The sequence below is a fragment of the Cantharellus anzutake genome (assembly GCF_015039405.1).
Source record: "Cantharellus anzutake strain C23 chromosome Unknown EI90scaffold_11, whole genome shotgun sequence".
In the NCBI taxonomy this organism is placed as follows: domain Eukaryota; kingdom Fungi; phylum Basidiomycota; class Agaricomycetes; order Cantharellales; family Hydnaceae; genus Cantharellus; species Cantharellus anzutake.
The window spans coordinates 1,584,119-1,606,641 of NW_024066961.1; the positions used below are offsets into that span (position 1 = coordinate 1,584,119).

Genomic DNA, 22,523 nt, shown 5'->3' on the forward strand with positions numbered 1-22,523 from the left:
GGCGGAAGCGATGGTTGTAATGAACTCCAGATGTGTGTCCCTAGCAACGAACCGCCTCACTCTGCTTGAACATGGGTGTCTTTGGGTGTCATCAGGAGAGGGAGTTTTAGCTCTATTAACGAGCGTAGGTAAAAGAGGCGTGTGCTTTCAAGAGTTCAGAACCCTGGTGCCGCATGTGAGATGCGGCGGAGTTGTTTCTCTGTATTGGCCCCGAGAGTATTTAAACTCCGTCGCATGGACATCCGGAAGATTTGGTCACTCCCTTCCCATTGGGTCGCGCTGCTGTGTCTGGTCCTCTGACAGTCCCACACCCCACGATGTGTATGTGGTGTTTAGCAAGTACGACTGTTCGAGTACTGCTGCATCCGGCCCTGCACTGAAAGCCCATTTCAGCACAGAACTTGCAACGGCCTGAACTGGATTGGCCCGCATATTACCCATTACTGGACGAAAGAGATAGTCTTCTGCTGAAGGAAAAGGAGACTCCAGTGGTTGCCAGCCCCCCATTTACCTACATACATGCGATGACAGCGCGAAAGGGTGACGGATCCTGTTGGTCAATGGTTTTGTACGTGCTAGTGCTGCGGCGCACAGTCGAAAAGCCAACATTCAGTCTTTTATGACCAGTTCCCCCGAGAACGACGCACAATTGGAATCACTAGTGTATGCATATCAAGCCGGCCGCTGGTATGTGATTTTGTCGTGCTACTAGATCGGCCTCCTTAACGCCTCACTAGTCCTCTCCGCGATCTCACTGTCCATGTCCACGTGTCCTTGCTTGACCCTTATGCACTTCAACCCTCTTCCCCTAGGGATGCATGCTTTGCAAGACGCATCACTCCTCGCTTCGTTAACATATCAACATCAGCCATGAACTTGAGATATATCTACCCGCAAGGCGTGCTTCCATCAAATTACATGACTCGGCTCAAGAAACCATCCGACGTTTGGAAGGCCTTGAATCCTCTGCTCTGTCGACCAGGAGAAATGCCAAAGCTTTTGATCTTGCGTAACTGCAAGGCTGATCCTACTTACGATGGGCTTTATCCTCGAAACAAATGTCTGCACGATGGACCCCTAACGTCGGGCACTTTTGATATCGGTGCCGTAGATTATCGAGGACAGTAAGCATTCCGTGGCCGACCTTGTTGTCCTGTCTCTCAATTGTCCCCTTCCTAGTTTTGACTTCTCTCATGGCGCATGGTTCTTTCGTCGGTTCCCGAAAGACGCTCGGCGCTCACTGAAATCGGAGGAAGACACATAATAAAAGCTCTAACCTATCGTCATCGACGCTACCAAAGGCCTACTGTTTCTCAGTTTCTCCGTGCATCATATATCGCGTTGCATTGATTTATGCCGCCATCGACAAGCCTCGACTTGGTTAGGCGGTGCCCTGCAACCAATCGGCTTCGTGGTTCAGCATGCAGGATCCGGTTGTCGATTTGTCCTTCTCACATACCCTTAACTTGCAGTAGTGCCTCTGTTGTATGTAGTCCGTTTCTCGACAAGGATTGGGCCTTGGGGTCGTTGCACATCCTACGAAGATCACTCTGAGAATACATTAGCCATAGAAAGGCCAAAAAAAATAAAGAAAGCCAACATTTTTCCTATGACCGTCTTGAGGCATATGCACGAAAGATTACCAACAGGGCGAGATACAGAATGGAACCGGGAAGTTTCGCAGCCAGTAGATAGTCTTTTCACGTATGCATAAACACCGCGCAGAGATACACTCACGTGCATGGTACACTAGTGAATCGCTGGAAGACATAGAGGGGAGACTATCGACATGGAATTTCAGTGATGAGAATTCCTTACTTTTGATCTCCCCAGAAGTACGACTATCGCAAACGCCAGGGAAAAGAACCGACACATTGATATTGCGCTATATCATTGTAATAGCAGAGACCAAAGCTCCATATTCGCGCGTCGCTTCTGGAAGAGAATGCTGAATGTAGGTTAGATAGGGGCGACGGAAGGCGTGGATTCGTTACGTTTATTTACGGGGACAAAGGTTGTCATCAGACACATCCTTTCCCGCGTTTCCAACGGAACGCAGCCATTTGAAGCCGTGGAGGTATTGTACATCGAGCAGAACGTAAGCTGCTGCAGCCATCTGCGAGGGAAAGCATCAAAATAATGACTCGAAATGGGGGGTTCCAAAGTATTGGATCATATTCCTCTTACTAGGTCAACGGAGCCATGCACAGCAGCATATTCAGTGGCGGCATTCCTAGGAAGATTCGTTAGTGATTTATTAGGGCTCTGAATCTCTGGAGGAGAGAGGAGGCAGCTGGGGGTGGACAAAGCCCACAATGAAGCGCCTCTGTTGTGAGGACCACTGGCCTGAACTCAACGGCTTACCCCTAACTGCACATTTCTGGAGTAATGTGTGCATAAAGTCCCCAGCATTACGAGGTAAAATGGGGTGATGAGGTCCACTGCTGCGATTGTTGTGCTAGAGTGCTGTTCCGTATGGTGGGTTTCGCCTCAGAGGAAGCTGCGTGGAAAATATACCACAGTCCCTATAATGCTTCCCCATCAACCAGTTTATGTCAACATAAAATAGCCCATGGACACTGAACCACGTCCTATCGAGGCAGCAGCCATGGGGGTCGCCGTAGGTTGGGGACGACTGGACTTCAAAGATAATGGAAGGCGGAGCTTCCATTTTCAGATACTAAGATGAAATGTCCGGTTGTCCACAAAGCCGCCGTGAATAGCCCCGAAACTATATTCCACCGGTTATCGATATCCCAGCAAATGTACATATGACCCCATGAATTCTACTCGTGCTTGAAACGTCCCAGACATAGTTCCTTCCGAAAATCATTAGCATCAGGTGTGAGCAGCACTCCGCTTCTCCTCTGCTGATGAGCATTCGCTGCGACCATACGGTGACAACCATGTCACTTCTTGGGGGCTACCATGCGTGTGGCCGTAAAACAAGTGCTTAGTAACTCTCAAATTCCCACGGCCACCCGAATGCAATTTGCTCAGTGGACTTCAGGAACCACGATCACCCGTATGCATATGGTAGGCAGGACTCCAGCCTCTATGACAAACAAACAATATATATGCAAAAGGGAGGCCAGAAAGATGGGAGGTGCAGCCTTGTTCGCATACAGTGTATCCCGTTATATTCTCCGTCATGTGCCAACAGGGACAGTCACGGAGTTTAGAATGATACCCACACACGCATATTGTATTGCGATCCTGCCGACCATGTTGAGAGTGGCATTGCAAGCTGAGCTTCCCGCCAGAGAACTTGAGCTATTGTCCTATAGGCTGATTGACCGAGCTTGCGAGACAAAGGGGTCAGATTTTCTTTTCTGCAGAGAAATCGTCACCCCGTGGGAAATGGCCAACATCGGATCCGGCCATTCGGCAAAAGCAGCCTAGTCGTGGTCTATGCCTGATGAAGAAAATGTTGTCAGCGCCGAGGCACAGGGGACCCAGAATTGGCAAGTTTCTGGCGAACCTGTTGCTTCTTTCGATGACAAAGTGGTCTGTGAAGGGACCATCGTCGAATTTATCGCATTCTACCGAAGTGGCTGGGGAACGTGCAACTGCCCCGTCTCTTTGACATCCCACTACCTGCAATTAGTTTGATACTGAATTATCACTTCGACTTGTGGGTTTCGACTCCCATCCCCAAAGCCATCCCCATTCGTTCTTCCTTCTAAGGGTCCTGCCGTACCCGGTGGGTTCTATCGATTTATCGCCTGAGTTGATGTGCTGCAAGATGGGAGCAGTTATGTTCCTACAGACGTACAAACGAAGGGACTACCATATGATGGACTGCAAATTCCCAGGCATGCTTGGGAGCAGAACGGACCAACATCTGCGGCGTTGTTCCATCTGATCGGGGAGCATCGTTCCCCTGACCTTCGTTTGCTTGGAACGTGTTCGTCGGGTGCCTCGCAGTTACTAGCGCTGGGTTTTTACGTCAAGGCATAATGATGGAATGTGTCGACTAGGGAAAGCCACGGCCCCAAGCAGCTTGGTGATACACGGTGGTGGGCAGAAGCATTGTGAGTTTATTCACAATTTGGCTTTGTTCTACGCCTAATCGAGAGCACGAGCATGCTAGTGCAGCATGATGACGACATCCGAATGCCACAGCGGTGTGAATAACGTTCGGATTGGCCGCACGTATCCCATCCGAACCGTGAATGCGGTGGGTCAGCCGAGGGCTGCTTGCACTGTATGTGGGTGCCGTCCTGGGTCATGACGGGAGACACTCAGTAGACCCCCGGAAAATGTCTAAGAGCACAACTCCATCGTGAAAGGGAAATTGGCAGTGTGCTTTTTGCGGATGGTTATTACTTGTGAGCTCCGGGAAAATATAGCAGTACTTGCGAAAGACCTCTCTCGGGATCTCGGTTCGCAGTAATCAAGGCAATAAGTGGTATGGGCGTCCTTGCGTCACCGAGCGCAGCCCAATGACAAGCCGGGTAGCGAGATGACAAAGTGAAAGCCCTGATTTGAGCTGACGCCGAGGAGTGCGGAGAAACATGATATTCATAGACCCCAGAGACTACCGGCAGAGCAGCGCCAGGGTGTGGCCATTGGATCATGTCACGTCTGTTGCCGCATGGGAACGTTTGAGCGGGCGATAGTGCGATAATAATGTTCATGACTCCCAAATACGAAAGAGGTGATAATGACGACTGAAAGCAGTCTTCAATCAAGCGACCGGTCTCCAATCGCACCCAAGGAAGGCACAAGAATGCATCAAAAGCCACCCTAACGTTAGTGCCCCTCGGAAGGAAAAAATGCTGGCCTGTGTGTCCATTGACAGGGACACCTTTGCGAAAATCCGTCAGAATGCTGTACAGAATGTTGCTGCTGGGATGAATTTAGATGCCAAAGAAGGCACCAGTAACTGTGGGTTGGAATTGAGCGACACCGTGCCCTGGATTGAGCCAATGCGCCAGAATCGCTCAAGAGGGCTTAGTTGTCGAACTTTTGCTTATGCCTTATCCAAGGCTAAGGAATGATGTTGCTTCTGCTTAATCCTCACTTGTCCATGAATAACCTCACAACGTAGGGTAATCCAGCTCCGCCTCCAGTAGACTTCGATCTTTTCAGTTCCTTGGTGGCTTGTCTCGGAATATCGGTGGGTTCCACTTGTTCGTACCGGGCGGCCGGAAATATCGGGTTAAGGCAATATCACGACTCACATCACATTGTTACAGGAGGTGGGTGCGTGTTGACGCTGCATTGCAAACTGGAGGGCAATAAAGTCGAGATAGGCCGAGCGAGCCTAGGGCTTAGCAATAGTAATGAAGTGACTTCCATGGTGGACACGTTGCGCTGAGGATGATGCACAGCTTCGGTTCAAACATACATCGATGTAAATGTAAGCAACCATATGCACTACCCTGGCTTGTCAAGACTTTATGGGCGCGTAGAAGGCTGACATCATGTGAGCGGACTGTGATAGACGACATCAAGGCTCCCACTTTGCGGCCGGGAAGACGACACCCTGGGCCAGTGGCGCTTCACGAGAATAGTTAACAGTGCACGCACTCCATCTTACGTACTGCTTCCAAGCATCGCCTCCAGACTCTCGACCCCTAAGCCATCAGTATTTATCAACGTGATGAACGTGTAATTGTAAATCACGACTTACCATCCAGTGCTCTTGTTGCCTCCAAAGGCGGCACCAATCTCCGCTCCACTGGTGCCAGCGTTAAACTACGGAAGATATTTCTGAGAGGCTGGCTGCGACCTTCTGCACGTAGCAGGGACTCACATTCACTATGCCAGCGTCCGATCCTTCAGGACCAATCCACTTCCCAAGGTTCCTTACATCATTTGACCATAAGCTGCTAGATAACCCTTGTGGGACGCCATTATTGAGTTCAATGGCTTCTTCTAGTTCATCAAACAGTGCTACTTTGAGAACGGGAGCAAAGGTCTCTTGGTTCCAAATGCGGTCGACTTTTCCCCTGTCAGCGGCAGTTTTTGGGCTCGAATTTGGGACTGCTATCGCCGGGAGGACATAATTCCCATGCTCCAACTCTTTCTGCATTGGGACATAAGGGAAGCCACCAGTCAAGACTGAGCCGCCACTTTCGCGGATGTCATTAATCGAATCTTGGTAGATCTTCACCGCCGCAGGGGTATGTAGAGGGCCAAGAAGCGTGTCGGGATGAAGAGGATCACCTATAGGTATGGTCGCGTAGGCTGCCTGAAGGCGTTCGAGGAAGACGGGAGCGATGGATCGGTGGAGATACAGACGACGAGTAGATGTGCAACGCTGTCCTGAAGTTCCAACAGCCGAGAAAAGAACGGAGGGGAACGCCAGAGACATATCCGCGTCAGGCATAACAATGGCAGCTTTGCGACGGAAGTGCATTAGATGAGAATTGACTTGTCAAGAATTACAGACAGACCATTGTTGCCTCCCAGTTCGAGCAAGATTTTCCCGAAGCGATCTTGGACGTTTTTACCCACAATTCTGCCCACACGCTCACTTCCAGTGAAAGATACTGCAACACGGCTGTCTGCAGGACGATGCAAAGCGGTGGAGTATTCTACTCACTCATGTCCACGTTTGGGCTTCCCACAACGGTCTCGCCCACCAGTTTATCCCCGCATACCAAGCCAGCCACTGCACCATCGATGCCATTCCTTTCTAGGACCCTAGCTATGATCCTGGTCACCGCAATAGCACAAAGCGGCGTCGTGGGCGCAGGTTTCCAGAGCGTAGCATTGCCCGCCGCTAGGGATAATGACAAGTTCCTGACAGAAAAAGTGTTAGGGAGATACAAGGGCTGGGTTAGGACCACTAACCACCCATAGACTGCGACAGGGAAGTTAAAGGCACTGAGTACACCGACGACGCCAAGAGGATTCGGGACTGAGGCGAATAGGTTCAAGCGCTTTTGCTACTATCTTCCACTGGGGTTTTTGTGACTAACCTTCGAAAATCGAATGACCAGCTCTTTCTGAAGCAATGACACGTCCGTTCATCATACGAGATAGCCCTGTCGCGTAATCACACTACTGACGGGTTGGAAGTAGCGTCAGACGCACGTCTGTCATCGACGCTCCGGAACGAAGCGCGAGATACTCAACAATGTCGATGAACTCCTGAACTTCTCCCACGCCTTCGGTCCTAATCTTCCCCATTTCTAAAGCATGCGAAAATGAACGAATCAGTGGGAGCAGCTCAAACTGGGCACGGATGTACCGAGGGAAACTAGAGCGCCAAGGGGCTCGACCTGCGCAGGAGGATATCATGTTGTTAGTTGCAAGAGAAAGAGTTGATTAAATGCATGAGATACAGCATACTTTCGCAGCAATACCCTCGCGGATTTGACGGGCGATCTCTCCCCGTCGTGGAGCAGGAACATTTCGGAACGTCTTGTATGCCAGACGAGACTTTGAAATCGCATCTAACACCTCAGAAGCTGTGGCCTGAACGATCGCCAATTAGTGCAGTTGTCATCCTGGTGCCTGTAATCATTCCACGAGCACCACGACTTACCGTACTAACACGTGCGATAGTCTCCCCGGTGGCAGGGCAGCTACTAACTAAAGGCTCCCCTGTTCCGCCCCACTCGCCATCGTAAACACCTTTCACGACCTGGTCATCCGAAGTTGGAAGCCCGAGCGAGCTAAGGACTTTCGATGCACGAGATGACAACACTCGGAGTGCAACTGAGGCCCCCAGAGTGGAGCGAGGGGGGATAATTATTCTCGCTTTCAAAGATAGCATGAATTGTAGGACCGAAGCAACGGCTCTCAGTGGTCAGGTGTCCCTCCGCCCATTCCCGAATTTCCACCATTCAGAGGCACACATAGAGTGTAGCCCCACTCGCCGCAGCAGTGACTGTGGGGCGCCCAGCTTTGACCTTTCCTGCAGAAGCACCAGCTGCGTTCCCACGGGCTAGCCCTATGTGAGCTCTTGAGGTCGGGCGATGCCGACAACCGAACCGAGCGAGAAGGCAGGAACTCGCTGGGCAAGTCAGTCACTAGCCAACTGAACTCGATTGGTGTTAGATACAAGAGAAGCTCTAACTATCTAACCAATCCGTTGTCCCGGCTTAGAGGGGTTGGCTTATGTAAGCGATATCGCCTTAATTACATTCGCCCTCCTGCAAGTCGTACTCGCACCTAAATCCGACGTCAGCGAACACACCCATGCATATAAGCAAGGGGAGATAAAAGGAAAATGTCTAAAAACTTACTGCTTCGCCTACCTCATTGCGCCGCCTCAACTTCATTTTGCTTACATACATGGGTATGTTCGCTGACGTCGGATTTAGGTGCAAGTACGACTCACAGGAGGGCGAATGTAGGGCGATATCGTTTGCACAAGCCAATCCCCTCTGAGCCACTAGTTCAGATAGTTAGAGCTCTTGTATCTAACACCGATTGAGTTCAGTTGACTAGTGACTTACCTGCGTGACCCAATGAGTTCCGGCCTTCTCGCCCGATTGTCAGCATCGATCGACCTGAAAAGCTCACACCCATATTACTACCAAGTCCAGCCTGATCGAGCGCCGGAGCATATAGCGCCCAATCTGTGCGACGCCCTTCTACCCGAAGTAAATAGCGACTGGATATCATTGCACGCCACCCAAGTCAGTCAGGGAAGCTTGGCTGTGCATGAACAAGATTGATTCCATGCACAAGAGCACCTTTCAACCTCTGAATGAGAGGGTTATGTGCAGTGCTTGGATGGTTAGCACTACTCTAGTTACCTGTGTGTACCGCAAACTCATCTTATACCCAAACAGTGCCTTCACTGTTTGGCTTGAAACAACCTGGCCAAAGTCGAAGGCGGCCGGTCGAGCGTGCACATCGTCGAATTGCCCATGTCCAGTGGACAGTGCTTCCCAACTCCGGTGGCTCTTTCGTTCAAGCAATAAAAAACATGCGTCGATGCTTATGAGGCAATGTCACGACGTCATCACGCTATCAAGTGTTTCTCGGTTTCTCCACTCAACACTTCAACAACACCTCTCCCGCAGACCCTCCCAGCTTCTTGATGCCGGGGACAACACAGTCGCAACTGAAGCCGTCAACTTACCTCCGCCACTTCTTCCCCCTCCTCTTTTGAAAGGCTTAGTCATATCTAGAGTTACACGAAAAAGTTATTACAATCATTGGGAAGCCAGGAGTCACCGGATGAATGCATCTTCCATATTCTCGCGTTGAACCCATCAGTCCTGTTTTACTACAGTGCAGCTCCCCATATAAGAGGGTTGTTAGTTGTGACAGAAAATAACATGGTGCTGTGTTCGGACTAAGGTTTGGCTGGTTTCCAACGTCCTAATTTGGGAGAACTCCACATCGTTGCACTATGCATTACTACACCCTGGAATTTCCCTGGAGGCTAGTGTTCTTCAGGTTCAGTGAGTGAATTGGAGATTCACTTACCGGCGGAGGCGACGGGCTTTGTGCCGATGCACTGGCCGAACGTATAGCCTGGGGCAGGCTGGATTTAGTTATCACCCTATTTCCGGATTCGTCCCGTCTAGGGCGTGGGGGGAACACATGACCGATGCATCGGTTCAGGGCCTTAGATGACCCGCTTCCCCTCCTATCAAACCAAGTCGAGGGCACAAGGTGTGCTTTGGTTCAGCAACTTTGACCGCCTCAATTCCTTCAAAACGATGCCCATCTTCCAGTTGCCAGACGGTGCTCAGTTAGGCTATGAGGTCCTGGGAGCCGAACTCCTTAGCAATGGGACTCGTCCTCTTGTTTTTCTGAATGGGTTGTCAATAATATACGAAGATTGGGCAGCGCTCAGTGTCCCTTTGAGCAAGCTAAGACCAGGTAAAGTGCCCCCTGTCCACTGAAACCTCCCGTCTTGCCTACACTGCGAGTCTTCCCAAGTGCTTCTCCTGGACCATCGGTGAGAGCGAGGAACTTGATGCCAAGCTGGGTGTTATCGTTGAAAGCCCTGTTTCGGATAGCGATATAGGCACTTCCATCCTAGATGAGCGTCAACCCGGCGAGCTAAGCATAAGGTTGATGGCCCAGGACGCCATCGCCCTCATCGAGCATCTTGGTTACGAAGACATCGATATCCTAGGATGGTCCATGGGAGGCGCAGTTGCACAACAACTTTTGATCATCCTTGCGTCTGCCGAGGATTCAGAAAGCCTGGGGGAGAATCATAGAGCTGCAGCTCCCTTTAGAGTTCATCATGCTATTTTGACGGCTACTCTTGCAAAAACTCCCCACGTGGAACCAGTGTTTGGGGAGTGGTTCACGAGTTTCGTTAGCACGTACTCTCCACTACTATTAGCGAAAGGCGAGCCCGATGAAGGGAAGGGAGAAGCAAAGATGAGCGATGAGCAGAAGAGAGACATAATGAAATGCGCCGTAGAGTGCTTTTTTGATCCCGAATTCCTCAAGACTGAGAAGGGGAGGAAGGTATTCGGTGCCCATATGGATGCCGTTGCCTACAAGCGGCCCATTGCCCAGATTGGTGCGTGCAATTTCTATTGCGCCAGCGCAAGCGCTTTCGGCGGTACTGACTTTCAACATTTTCCCAGTTCGCCAGGCCCTTGCAGTAGGTCCAATTGCTCGCTAGTTGGTCTTTGCCTGTCCTGCTCATTATTACGATATTCCGCGGGCGGTTAAAGGTCCTTAGCCTCGACCTCAGACCTGAACTTCACCTTATCAAACCTTCCACGAAGGTGCTCATTATTCATGGAACAAAGGATGAAATCATCACACCATGGCATGAGGGGAAAGACGTGGCAGACCATATCAGACATGCACAATGGCTACCCATCGACCCTGACGGGAAGGTAGAAGGGAGCGCTCCATCGGAAGAGTTCGGACATGCTTGGTGGCACTATTTTGAGATAGAGGTGTGGGTTGGGGTTGTGCAGACGTTTACGAAGGACGGCGAGAAGTAAGAAAGTCGATGCAATCCTCACAAGCGATTACGCAGTAAGGGGCAGTTTTTGTTAGTCACTCTCGGAGGTGCAACAATATAAGTAAGCTCGGACTGGTAGGACGCAGAGTCACGCATATGGGGTCGGGCCGCAACATTATCAATGACGCAAAATTCAACGAGAGCTCCAAAGGAGTGGATAGATCGCTCGTACGCCTCTCTGATTCGCGAGCGTGCATGCAATACATTGCGACGTCCACAAAATCTACCTAATTCAATAATCAATTTGAATTGACGGAGTTCTCTCAAGGCCGTAGTTTGTGCAAGAAGTGCAACTAGTTCTGGTCCCGAAAGACTTCTTCATAGCGTTCGGAATATTCTTGTCATCTCGCTTTCCGATGGCTGGGGAAGCATAGCATGTACTTCCCAACTTCGCCGACCTCCCGGTAGCTTATTCCAAAAGGTTGGTCCACAGATTGGTATACATACCAGCAATCACTGAGTCCCTTGGAGATGTCCTTCTCGACTTTGAAAGTAGATGAGAATCTACCCTGCATCGATTTCTATTAAGCCAAAATTCGCCTCGGAAGGTTGGATCAGATATTGGATTTATCATATAGGGGAGGCTTCGTCAACTGCAAGGGACGAAGTACTTAATCCAGAGGTCTATAGATGTGCCGTGGTGTAGAGGGAGACAGCATACCTTTGTTATTGTTATCCAGGGGGTTATGACCATGTTTATTGGAGAGATCAACGCCACACTTTACCTATCCCAACCCGTTGCTTTTACCGCCCCATGTGACGTCAACCCTCAGCACACACCAGGCCAAATGTAATTTCCGGCCCTCCTGCCCACATCACATTGGTTAGAAGTTTTTGGACTAACTCCTGTGTCTCCGTGATCGAATCAGTGCGCAGCACATAAATGCACCTGTTCTAGAATTAATTTTCCAGAAGCGAGGGAATTCGCTCTGATTTATCATGCGAACGACGGGTGCCCAAGTACTAGCGCTGTGAACACGACACATCAACATTCGGTTTACATAGTAATTTCAGAGATTTCGAATACTACGCGCGCACAAATACTGGATCCCAATAACGGGGAACTCTGGCTTCCCCGGGATGCCAGGTTTCACAAGGGCCCGAATGGGCCATCAATGGCCTTGCCGTTAGCGGGCACTCAAGTCTGAGAACTTACGGTGATCAGACCAAAATGCAAATTTGCCTTGAACTTGAAGCGAACGCATGAAACGAACGCACAAGCCTTGGAACGGCCCTCTGAAGCCGAACGACACCCCTTTGATGCTTGATCACCAGCCAGCCAGGAGGGGCCATATCAAGGACGGGATGTGCGAGCCGGTCCCAGTAGGCAATCCCCGGGCAGTGACACTGCGAAAACATAGGTACGGGAAAGTCTCTTCGTAACTGGAAACTCGTTGCTCTACTGCAAAGAGGTAATACCCATATGATGCACCGCATCGCTCACGGCAATAACGGGCAAGTGGGGTATGTATTTTTCAGACTAAAAACGGCTGACACCGGACGGAGTATAATCGGGCTTTGCTCGAATGGGTGCAGACGAGTGAGTACGTTCAGATCAGTCCAATTCCTGTTGTGTCCCGCATCGTTTTCGTCCACCTATACTGAAAACTGGTACTTTTTCACATCGGGCAGTCTGTGGCAGGCCGAATATAGATCCGCATAGCGCTGCCTAAATGACTCCGTGTTACCGTCCTGATACACTTCACAGCATCTCCGGCGAGTTTAAACAGGGAAAGGTCAATCGACCTTCCTGTTGAAGAGCCCGGGGCTGTGACGTGTGCTGGAGCGGGCCCCGTAGGCGCCCTGGAAATTGGGGTACAATTTAAACTGAGAGACTGAAAACAATGACACCTAATAAGAAAAACCCTAAAGGGACGACCGCAACCCCACAAATAATAGAATCTGGATCACAACCACACGGAATAAAACAGACTACCCACCAACCACAGTCTCTGGAGTCGGGTACTGTTTGAATGTAGCCAACATGGAGGGGAAGTTATCTGACTACCATCCCAAGTAGTATAGTCAGACACAGGGAATTAGATACCCGTGAAACCCTAAGTGGATCGGATATCACGGCAACCCCGGTCCAGAGAAACGACGACAAAAGAAATCAAATAGTGGAGCAACGAGGCTATACTGCGTACTCATGGTGGAAAGTGCACGAACCACATGGGGATTTGAGACATACACGGCGTTACGGCGCCGCTCAACGACCAGTGTCTAGGGAGACGACGATGAGGTCAAAAAAAGGAGATTCTGGTCCGAGACAAAAAAATTCCTAACGAGGCACATGTGATATGGGAAGAGGGCAGTGCAAATGCCTGAGAAAGTCGGGCTGCACACGGGGGAGCAGCATAACTCACACCGAACTGGCTAAAAAGCACCGGACATCGGGATTTTAGCGAATTATCCCCCTCCACCGCACCCGCCGTGATCGGGCAAGTGGCCTGAGGCCGACAGTACGCGCAGAGCGTTTCCTCACGCTGGTGCAGTCCCATGACGACATTCTGATTGGCCGGCTGCTAGCCCCGGGTTTCAAGGAAACAGGGCAACTTGAAGCGGACAAGAGAGAGAGAGACAAATTACGCTGCCGGCGGGGATTTGGGTACAACTGGGCGCTTATCTAGATACTGAGGCCACCAGCAAGAAAAGGAAACGAGGCCAGGCGGATCACTGTGTGAGGAACCATCTGATGAGAGATCTGGACCAGATGGCAGAAGCATGACCCTAAATTATGTGAAATGGACAAGATGTCCCCCCCCCAGGACAGTTGAATAGACAAGTGATACCCAAATCACGAAGTGCATTGGAGAGATCCTTAACATGTAAGGCAATGGTATCATCTCCACGGAAGCAAAGTAGATGAAATACTGTACAGGATATGGACCACCGTGGGAATAGAGCAATTCTCTCCAGGCGATGCACCGCGGCACTGAGAAATGTGCGAGAGTTAGCACGGGGCCGGTCTGGACAAGGTGCCACACACAGAATGGATGTGAGAAACCTTCAGGCTGAAGGCGGACCCGCATTTGAAAAATAGAGTTTTGGGCGCTACGCAAAAAGGTTTTAAAGATCAAAGCCCATCACTGAATAAAAAATAGAACCCATGATGTGTAGAGTGAACAGAGTGCAAGCAGTAGTAGGATCGGGTAACTAGTGCCGCAGGCATTGGACAGATTGGCGCGCTGATTATGAGCACAGCAGCCAAGTTCATTAATCAGGGCGCCTTTCCTTTTTTCTACGCGGCTTGGCAAGGGTCAGTAAGTACTTGCTGGGATATGCGGGGTAAGCGAGGAAAGTCCGAGAGGACGAAGAAGACCCCTTGACGAGTGCAACATTAGACAGATATCCGATCTGAGTAAAGCAGTAGGCTCAGGAGATGAATGAGCAACGACGATGACCAATCCACACCGGCAAAGCGCTCGACATGAAGATTCGATCGGTTCATTTCAAGAGTACTACTACAATAGTTATGTAAGCACCCCGTCCCGCAGGCAAGATTTGATTTCGGGAAGAAGAAGTTCATTCATATGTATGACAAAGCCGATAGCGGGCGGTGCAACAGCTGGAAGAAGTTCTTGGCTCGTTGCATACTCAGCTGGACTGTAGAAGTACAACCCCAGCACACGATAGTTAATATAGCGGGCAGATGCATGAACTCGACTTGCTAATGAAGACCATGCCGATCATTGCAGAGTGATCAGACCTCCCCCGAGAAGGCATAGATACACGAATTTGGGACGACAGATTAGGGGGCCCAGATAGCGGATCGAGTCGATCTTTCGATCAAATGTCGAATTCGCTGAATGAGTAGTAGAACCGCCCGGCGCTGGGACGGACGATCGCGATGAGGGTCTGGGCCCTATCGAGCACACAAAGTGTCTTCCGTCATACAGGTGAGAGATGAGTTAGGCTGGGGTGAGAACGCCAATATATCGTATGAGCATCATGAAGTGAGAAATGTGTATGCGCCGGTCACCTGTCTACCGAGCCCAGCGATAAGGAAAATAATGTAATTTGATGGGTGCTTTTGATTTTTTGCCCACGAACCATCTGACATAGTAAGCACCACCGGCTCTATCCGATCCAAATTAGGCAACCCGCGCACGGGCCTATGATGTTGGACAGGTGTTTATGGACCTTTACTCATTCCATGGCTCTATACTATAGAGGCCGGTCACCTGCCTTAGCTAGCGGCGCCCGGGGGGATGTCTCATGGTTCTGCTGACTGTTACCAATGTAATGAGGTTTTTTTATATGAATCGAGCGAAGATCGCAAGCAGGGAAAAAGTAAAGACTCCTCCCAAGTCGCTCGCCGATTTCTCCGAGGCTTAGCCCCAATGTACGTTGCCTCAACTAGGAGGAGTCTGGGAAAAAGTAGGCACTAGTGTAACCAAAACATCGATGTGCCTCTGACGAACAAACAATATATGTAATGCATTGGGACAGGGATATCATTGTCTAGCTAGTATGCATCCTGGTTCTGGTCAAGGTTCTCTCTCATCCGTGTTGATCGTATCGACAAGTGCAGCCTTCTCGGAGTGAGAAGCACATAGATCGGCGGCCGTGTTGCCGGGGTCAGGGTGTCAATTGCGTTGCGTCGGTCTTACACCGTAGCCGCGGCCCTCACGAGAACAAGATCAAGAAAAGGGTCTGTAGCGGACAACTTTGCGGCTCCTTGAGATTGTTGATGAGTCCGAGCGCGAGAGTCGGGTTAACATGCATGCTTGAAGCGCCCTGGCCTGGGGCGCTCCGATGGGGTCGCAAACATTTAAATGAGTACCCCAAACGCCGCAAATACCCGAAACAAGAGTTTGGGTTGCATGATAGCGCAAACGCCTAGGCATATTGCGCCAATCAAATATGAAAGGGACGACCTGAGAGTCGAAGAGAAAAACAACTATATGCCGAAGCGCAATCAGGGACGAAGCTGCAACCGTTTAAAAATACTTTCTGCGTTCCGTAGCAACCGGGTCCCCGCCTGGCGTGCGGCATTTGCCCCAACGAAATCCCAAGAATCTTTTCCTTTTTAAAAAAATATGCTGAGGAAGGGACTTGTTCGCTTCAGCTTCACTCCGTGGGGAACGCTTTTCGGGGCCGATTGCGCTTGCATGGGTCCATTCAGACATTGTACAATATAACTTAAGAACCTGGGCCTTATGTATATCCCGGCGCGCCCACGAGCAACGAGTGCTGCTCAGATGGACCAACCTTGTTGAGTGGGCGGTAAATCAAGCACGTAATCGTCGTCTGTGCGGTTTTAGCAAGTCCATCCGCACGGTTGGTGGAGTGGGATTAATGGTACTCTCGGTCCGTCTCCCTCGAAGTTATATGTAATACTTGGCAGTTTTGTAAGGGCCTTTGCGGAAGAACGTTCAAGTGAAGATTGTTGGGCGGGCAGTTGGATGCTTCTCGAAGCCGGAATAACTCCATGCATGGTGAGCAAGAAATTTAGCTGACATGACAAAGCCTTCGTCATGATGTTCCCATCGTGCTTTGTTTGCATGCAACTGTGGCCCGACATAAGCGGCACCAGCTACCATCAGAACGCAGCTCATGCGCCAAATTGCCCAATATTGCTTTTGTACTTCTACATCATTGGTATCTTTGTTGCGACACTTTGTGTGAGGAAGAACGCAAAAGACATTGCAAAGACGCGACCGGGTTGCCGAGTTGAAATGAGATCCTGGGAGGATATCCATCAATTGACAGATCTTGCTGGGAAACGTACTTCGCCACGAGATCGATATCCTTCGAGCCAGGCACTCCCAGAGGAGATGAGTGAGTGGGAGAGTGCAATATTACAAATTAAATGCCGAAATAGGTAATCGTTTTCGGAATCAAAATAAGATGCCTCAAGGGGAATTTTAATATACAATTATAAATGTATTAGTCATATTGCAACATTTCTTCTATGGTAATCTCAGGGCAAGGTTCTAAACTCTTATGAAGAGAATTTGCTTGGGGGGCTCAACCCATACTTGGTCAACGCTCCCCTTCCACTCTCCTATATAACATCTCTTCTTTTTTTTCCTCACCGCCTCCTCCCCCCCCTCTCCTCTCTCTCTCTACTCCTCACTCTCAGCGTACAAGACGTATCGAACAGCATTCAACCTCCCGCCCTGCACGGATCATACTTTCCTCCTTTAGCGCACTTTCATATTCGGCCCATTCACTATCCCTCCCCCCAAGCCCCATTACTCAGCTCATCCCGTTATAAAAACCAGAACCTAAAAAAATGTGGTTATTCTCTCGTAACCCTTCATCGTCATCATCAGCATCGGCAACAGCAACAGACAGCACAGCCTCAAACTCTCCTCCTCGTATCCTTCGATCCACAATGATGAAACGCTCCCCAAACTCCAACCTCGCTATCGAACTCGTCCTCGATATCCTTGAGATCCTTGCCGCGGACGAAGCCCGATTGAATGGAAAGACTCCTCCCAGTTTGATCAATACTGCACTCGTTTGTAGAGCCTGGGCGCCTATAAGCCAATCTCTGCTCTTCCGAAACGTGGTCCTGGGTACTCAAGGACAATCCATCCAATTCCTAAATGCTATCTATCCACGCACCGAAAAAGCCCATTTTTTACGTGCGAACATTAAAAGTCTCGAAGTGCTCGTCTCAGACGAGGAGGATGGCCGAATCATCACACAGTGAGTAAACCTCTCTCAACCTTGGCGCCTTTTTTTTTTGATGCGATCGCTTCCCTTTTTTCAGAGCCGCGTTTGCTAATATCCTCAAGCTGTGCCCGAACGTGGCGGACCTGAGATTATTCTACTATTGTTTACGACCCCTTGACCGCACCACTATCGATATCCTTCGTACCGTCCCTGCACCCTCTTCCCTGTCCCTTCGATCAGGTATGTTTACCAAATCGCATCATTCTTCGATTTGAACTGACAATATCCTACTTTTCTCGTCCCCCCCTCCCCCAAAACAAATTAGCCCAACACCCCTCACCTCTGTGGGATCTTCTCTCAATATGGCCCACAGTACAACACCTCGAAGTCGCCCTATGGGAATCTCCATCCATTCACACCACTCAACCCCCAAAAGCCACCAACGCTCAACAATGGGCACCTTACGAAGTCCGTTGGTTGGACGAATCCGATTCAGGAGAAGATTGGGCCCTACCACATCTCTTACGTCCAGGATCCCTTCGAATCCTTCAACTCTTGAGAATCCCTTCTGACGACTATTTCGAAGATTTGATGAAGAAACATGGACCTTACTTGCGAAGTTTAAGACTTTGTGGTCCTGGAGGCGGTAGCGTTTCTCCGATGAGAGAAGAGATCATTCCTTCTTTGAAGAATTGTACTTCGTTGGAAGAGTTCAAGTATATGAGGATACCGAGTAGGAATCTTCTTCAAGCTTTACCACCTTCTCTCGAACATCTTCAATTCCAAAATAACAATCGGAAACCAACCTCTATTCGATCTCTCTTGGAATGGATCGAATTTTCGGAAAAATCGAGACGGTTGAGGGTCGTCACGTATAATTCGTGCGGGGATCCTTTGAGTGAGGAGTTGAGGAGGTTGGTGGAGATTTGTAGGAGAAGGGGGATCGTGTTGAAGTGTTATGCGGATAATCCACCCATGGAGGAAAGAGAACCTTTGATTCGGCCTCTTACTTTCCCTAGACCCGTTCCGGACGCAAGGAGGAAGATCGTTGACCCTTCTTCTTCTGCAGCTGGGACGACGCCAAAGGGATGGTCGAGAATTCATTATCCTTCTCCTGGTTCTTCCCCCGTTTCAACTCTACCGAATTCGCCTACATGTCTACCATCCCCATCTCCATCCCTATCCCCATCGTCACTGGCAGGCAGCGGATCATCCCTCCATCGACGGTCTCCCGATTATCCTTCTGGACGATTGAGAAAAGGAAGTTCGCCAGATGGAGGAGTTTTTGGAATCAAGCTCGGATTGTAACCGAAGCGGCGAGAAGTATCCCAAAAGAAGTCCGGGACTTGATGATAACATTGAGGAGTCCTTTCTCTTTCCCTTCGTAACACGGTGCCGTCCATAGGCAAATCGTTGCCCTCCTCCCATATCTAACGGATTCATTCATTCATTTCTGGTTGGCTTGCTCCATGGGGCTTTCGAAAATTCCATGTCATCGAACTTAAACACCTTTTCATGACCGGCCGTTGCGCCCGCATGTTAGTTCTTGTATTCTTTTCTGCAGCCCATCTCGGGGATGTTATATCCTCGTTCTTCATGAATCCCTACACTTGATCCTCCGCCTCCATATTGCATTGCTTTCATCATTTTTTTTTTGTTTTGCTTTGTCTTTTTTTTTTGCATCTCCTTGACGGATCATATGACGTGACGAGTGGCATGACATTATTGGACCTGGATCTGATCGAAGCATCTTTTTGTCCCCCTGTACTAGTATATAACAACGTGTACATGTACGTGGTTTTTTTTTTTGATATTATACATAGTACGAGATGACCCATGCGGTTTTGCTGCCCAGGGACAATTCTAAAAGGTTTTGAAGGGAAGCGCGCCGCGCGGGTTCCTGTTCCATGTTGCGCGAATGCATATATATCTATATACTTAGCTAGGCTGCATGCGCATGCATGCATGGTACTTGATGCTGATCTTCTCGCAACAACATCAGAGAAATCCCCCCTAGCTGACCCAGTCATGTGCATGCTGACCGCGCGCATGATTCAAGAGAAGTCGCTCAATTTCATAAGCGGAAACCGAACTAGAACTTGTACAATTGCAATTGCATACATGCAGGGTAGATGGAAGCAGCTAGCTACTGTATATAGCTATTGCGTTGTTCTCGCTTGCACTCTAGTATAGTTAATCAAGTACTGCGGGCAGGGCGAACAGTGGGATATATTCCCCTCTGCCGGCGCCGCACGCGCGCATATGGGCGCGCGTATCAATATAAGAACTCCAAGGTGCTATGTATATGAAATTAGGATACTGAGATCATTGATGTATATGCAAGCATTGTATATATGTGATAGATCGTCCATATGTCCATACGGATGGAAGTCGCATCGTCGTCTATAGTAGAACATGAACGTGTTGAAAGTTCAACGCATCCTTCATCCGATCACCATTTATGGAATAAACCATTGGAATTTCTGCGTAGGTAGGGTTGAAATACATCGCCCCCCCCCCATGCAAACTCATTGTTAGGCGAGGGATATATATCCCCGTCTTCGAGGATAGATGCAGTGCATAAAGGTTGTACCAGTCTTTGCAAAATATTGTAGTGGTCGCAGAGCATTTTTTTGAAGGGGGACAGCGGACCGGCTGGAGCTCCGCTAAGGCACTACGTATGGTCGTGTGCCCTTGACCGGTATGACTGTCATGATGAACAATTATGTACGTACGAGACTCTGAAGATACTACATAATGAAACGACTAGCTTCATCTCGCCGCATGCATGAACATCATGAATGTTCCCCGCAATATGATATGAACTCGCTTGTGGTTAGAAGCCCGGGGCGGAAATAGCACCGCTTATAATTCATGCAAAAGGAGGGGGTTTACCCCAGTACCGAAATGGACAACTTGGCCTAATCTATCCTAATCTATCTGGGCTGAAGTGGCCGAATCATAGGCATGTGGGTGGGGCGATCTTACCCAAAAGTGTGTTTTTTTTTTTGGCTGTGCAAGGAGTTCGTTGAATTCCAGACGTGGGAAACTTGGATCGGTTGGGGGGGGCATTTTCTATGCCATTCTATGGAGCCAGAACATCAAGAAGCCCCCCCCCTCCCCTGGCTTTCGTTCGCAATCGTTTCTCACCGAACCTGAGTCAATCCGAACGGATATCAATCAAAGCAAGACGATTTATCTCCGGATCTGCAGAGTCCCGAGATCCGAGGACAACTCACGGCTACCCAGGGAAAGTTTCCCTGCCCGGTAGTAATTAGAGTAGCTAGAGCTCGGAGGCTAAATATATTGAGAACCCCCCATGAATCCTTGTTTATGTTCTAACTAGCGGGTAGGGGGAAGTGGTCATATTTATCCGAGAATGCGAAAGGATTGACCCCCCAGAGCAATGACCCACCTTCGTCAAAGTCACACGTGCATGGAAGAAGCAGTAGCATGCAACCGTGTGCCCTTGCACGAAGACCGACGGTCAAGGAAGAAAAAAAAAGCCTAGGGTCTTGGATCATCCGCAGGGGATTCATGCAGGAAAGAGAGAAGAACCCAAAGGCTTCGGCCGAATTAGATTAAACAATTGTTTCGTCGTCATCAGAAAAGTCGGAAAGGGTGAAAAGTTGGCATCTTTTTTTTTTCTTCTTAGTTCCAGTTTCGCAGGGCGTATGTAGGTGGAGGGAAAATATGTACAGCGAGACGAGTCGCATCTCGGCGGAAGATAATTCATAATTTTAAAAACCATTGCGTATATTGTAAGGTTGAGGTGGGTATCATAAGTGACTTTGCTTCCTAGCATTAATGGTCTGAGCTGGTGTTAGGGGATTCAGAGCCGTGGGGAACCCTGGGTTGGGCCGGCAGTTTGTTTGAAGACCCATTAATGATGGGGATCCGGAAGGCGGTTATATTTCCATCGGAAACGACCTCGAGGGCATATACCATCTAGTGGAAACGAGAATGACGCGTCGATGAGCACCGGATTCATAGTGGCCCACAGGACAACACGGCTACTGCGCGCGCGCTGCCAGTGAAACGAATTGGAGAGATAGACGACGAGCAGATGGCAGTGAAGTATAGTCAATCTTTGGTGCATTCAGTCGAACACATGCCAATCCAGGAGATCAAACGAATGGACTCTCGGGGCTGACAGGGTCCGCAACATTGGCGGATCCGCGAAGATTGTTGACCTCAAAAAGCCGGACGGTTGTTTCGTGGCTGACATAAGCTATGCATGTGACTACACCCCCAGATTCGAAGATAGAATGAGTTGCACTGTCAGTGAACATGATAAGATTATCGAGGTATTCTTCCTGCCACTTCTCGCTGCGGGATCGGCTTCCTTGCGACAAGGACGTAAGGTCATCAGAACTGTTTCACGAGTCCCATTATCCCCTCTTTCTACATCGCCAATGTCCCCCACTTGTAGGCAGGACTCCAGCCTCTATGACTTCGTAATAATATATAGACCCACTTGTCCAGTCCACCCCAACTGCCCCTCCCATTCTGACCACATGTTCGGGCGAAGGGATTGGTTTGCTGCTTGTATAGGGGTCGTCTTACCGCACTGTCATCGTCGTTCCGTGGTGAACCCATAGGTGAGGCCTCTGGAGGTGTGTTCAAATTCACGTGTTTTATGTTACTCGAGATCCACACTTATCAGACAATAAGCATCCAAATTCGCCGGCTTGTGTCAGGGCACCATTGTTAAACCCTTACTTGCTTCGCCCAGGTCACAGTGATATGGCAAGGTAGCTGCGGTGGTAAATTGGTAATGGTAAATCCTCCCATTTCGCTATCTTCTTGTCACTGGCGGGGCGCATTACCATACATTTTTCGAATATGCAACAGCCCATGTGCGCCTGGCGCTGGCCTTCTTGGGGTGTTCGTTCCTGTTGCCATCAAATCTCCGGTAGCGAACTAGGACAGGACCAAGATAGATGGGTGTAAGCAGCTAGGATCGATTTCTCAGTTGGTTCTG

General features: G+C 49.6%; 7 protein-coding genes across 7 annotated transcripts; 5 read left to right on the plus strand and 2 right to left on the minus strand.

Annotated features, from left to right (window-relative positions):
- Nucleotides 1-62: 62 nt before the first annotated feature.
- On the plus strand, nt 63-1,485 carry EI90DRAFT_206089 (uncharacterized protein). Its single transcript, XM_039052501.1, has 5 exons — nt 63-339; nt 394-568; nt 628-687; nt 738-1,124; nt 1,180-1,485. The coding sequence occupies exons 1-5, from the start codon at nt 318-320 to the stop codon at nt 1,262-1,264; spliced, it is 729 nt and encodes a 242-aa protein (XP_038919461.1). The 5' UTR covers nt 63-317; the 3' UTR covers nt 1,265-1,485.
- A 1,626-nt stretch (nt 1,486-3,111) lies between these two features.
- Nucleotides 3,112-3,517, plus strand: EI90DRAFT_3046640 (uncharacterized protein). The gene is made up of 2 exons (XM_039059489.1): nt 3,112-3,415; nt 3,482-3,517. Exon 1 carries the CDS (start codon nt 3,184-3,186, stop codon nt 3,400-3,402), a length of 219 nt encoding a protein of 72 aa, XP_038919462.1. The 5' UTR covers nt 3,112-3,183; the 3' UTR covers nt 3,403-3,415; nt 3,482-3,517.
- On the plus strand, nt 3,329-3,948 carry EI90DRAFT_3046641 (uncharacterized protein). Its single transcript, XM_039059490.1, has one exon. It carries the CDS (start codon nt 3,412-3,414, stop codon nt 3,610-3,612), a length of 201 nt encoding a protein of 66 aa, XP_038919463.1. The 5' UTR covers nt 3,329-3,411; the 3' UTR covers nt 3,613-3,948.
- A 1,427-nt stretch (nt 3,949-5,375) lies between these two features.
- On the minus strand, nt 5,376-8,054 carry EI90DRAFT_3046648 (NAD-aldehyde dehydrogenase). Its single transcript, XM_039059491.1, has 11 exons — nt 7,502-8,054; nt 7,306-7,431; nt 7,205-7,235; nt 7,090-7,145; nt 6,933-7,014; nt 6,805-6,871; nt 6,554-6,753; nt 6,405-6,500; nt 5,762-6,348; nt 5,639-5,703; nt 5,376-5,582 (listed from the first exon to the last, which is right to left on the minus strand). The coding sequence occupies exons 1-11, from the start codon at nt 7,730-7,732 to the stop codon at nt 5,456-5,458; spliced, it is 1,668 nt and encodes a 555-aa protein (XP_038919464.1). The 5' UTR covers nt 7,733-8,054; the 3' UTR covers nt 5,376-5,455.
- A 1,912-nt stretch (nt 8,055-9,966) lies between these two features.
- EI90DRAFT_3046653 (Alpha/Beta hydrolase protein) lies at nt 9,967-11,008 on the plus strand. Its single transcript, XM_039059492.1, has 3 exons — nt 9,967-10,456; nt 10,524-10,540; nt 10,614-11,008. Exons 1-3 carry the CDS (start codon nt 9,997-9,999, stop codon nt 10,890-10,892), a joined length of 756 nt encoding a protein of 251 aa, XP_038919465.1. The 5' UTR covers nt 9,967-9,996; the 3' UTR covers nt 10,893-11,008.
- A 6,155-nt stretch (nt 11,009-17,163) lies between these two features.
- On the plus strand, nt 17,164-19,286 carry EI90DRAFT_3287636 (uncharacterized protein). Its single transcript, XM_039067065.1, has 3 exons — nt 17,164-17,572; nt 17,637-17,779; nt 17,865-19,286. The coding sequence occupies exons 1-3, from the start codon at nt 17,256-17,258 to the stop codon at nt 18,845-18,847; spliced, it is 1,443 nt and encodes a 480-aa protein (XP_038919466.1). The 5' UTR covers nt 17,164-17,255; the 3' UTR covers nt 18,848-19,286.
- Nucleotides 19,287-21,852: 2,566 nt separating this feature from the next.
- On the minus strand, nt 21,853-22,441 carry EI90DRAFT_3046665 (uncharacterized protein). Its single transcript, XM_039059493.1, is given in 2 exon segments — nt 21,853-22,034; nt 22,054-22,441. The coding sequence occupies 2 exon segments, from the start codon at nt 22,136-22,138 to the stop codon at nt 21,931-21,933; spliced, it is 189 nt and encodes a 62-aa protein (XP_038919467.1). The 5' UTR covers nt 22,139-22,441; the 3' UTR covers nt 21,853-21,930.
- Between the last annotated feature and the right edge of the window lie 82 nt (nt 22,442-22,523).

What these genes read in the sequence shown, in the direction of transcription:
- EI90DRAFT_206089 (XM_039052501.1), top strand. Translation starts at nt 318, where the DNA reads ATGTGTATGTGGTGTTTAGCAA. An exon ending in TCCTGTTGGTCAATGGTTTT is followed by an intron (nt 569 to 627) that starts GTACGTGCTAGT and finishes TTTTATGACCAG; the next exon opens with TTCCCCCGAGAACGACGCAC. An exon ending in GCCGTAGATTATCGAGGACA is followed by an intron (nt 1,125 to 1,179) that starts GTAAGCATTCCG and finishes TCCCCTTCCTAG; the next exon opens with TTTTGACTTCTCTCATGGCG.
- EI90DRAFT_3046640 (XM_039059489.1), top strand. Translation starts at nt 3,184, where the DNA reads ATGATACCCACACACGCATATTGTATTGCGATCCTGCCGACCATGTTG.
- EI90DRAFT_3046641 (XM_039059490.1), top strand. Translation starts at nt 3,412, where the DNA reads ATGCCTGATGAAGAAAATGTTGTCAGCGCCGAGGCACAGGGGACCCAG.
- EI90DRAFT_3046648 (XM_039059491.1), bottom strand. Translation starts at nt 7,732, where the DNA reads ATGCTATCTTTGAAAGCGAGAATAATTATCCCCCCTCGCTCCACTCTG. An exon ending in CTATCGCACGTGTTAGTACG is followed by an intron (nt 7,432 to 7,501) that starts GTAAGTCGTGGT and finishes GCGATCGTTCAG; the next exon opens with GCCACAGCTTCTGAGGTGTT. An exon ending in CGGACGCTGGCATAGTGAAT is followed by an intron (nt 5,704 to 5,761) that starts GTGAGTCCCTGC and finishes TATCTTCCGTAG; the next exon opens with TTTAACGCTGGCACCAGTGG.
- EI90DRAFT_3046653 (XM_039059492.1), top strand. Translation starts at nt 9,997, where the DNA reads ATGGCCCAGGACGCCATCGCCCTCATCGAGCATCTTGGTTACGAAGAC.
- EI90DRAFT_3287636 (XM_039067065.1), top strand. Translation starts at nt 17,256, where the DNA reads ATGATGAAACGCTCCCCAAACTCCAACCTCGCTATCGAACTCGTCCTC. An exon ending in GATGGCCGAATCATCACACA is followed by an intron (nt 17,573 to 17,636) that starts GTGAGTAAACCT and finishes CCCTTTTTTCAG; the next exon opens with AGCCGCGTTTGCTAATATCC. An exon ending in TTCCCTGTCCCTTCGATCAG is followed by an intron (nt 17,780 to 17,864) that starts GTATGTTTACCA and finishes AAAACAAATTAG; the next exon opens with CCCAACACCCCTCACCTCTG.
- EI90DRAFT_3046665 (XM_039059493.1), bottom strand. Translation starts at nt 22,138, where the DNA reads ATGGGTTCACCACGGAACGACGATGACAGTGCGGTAAGACGACCCCTA.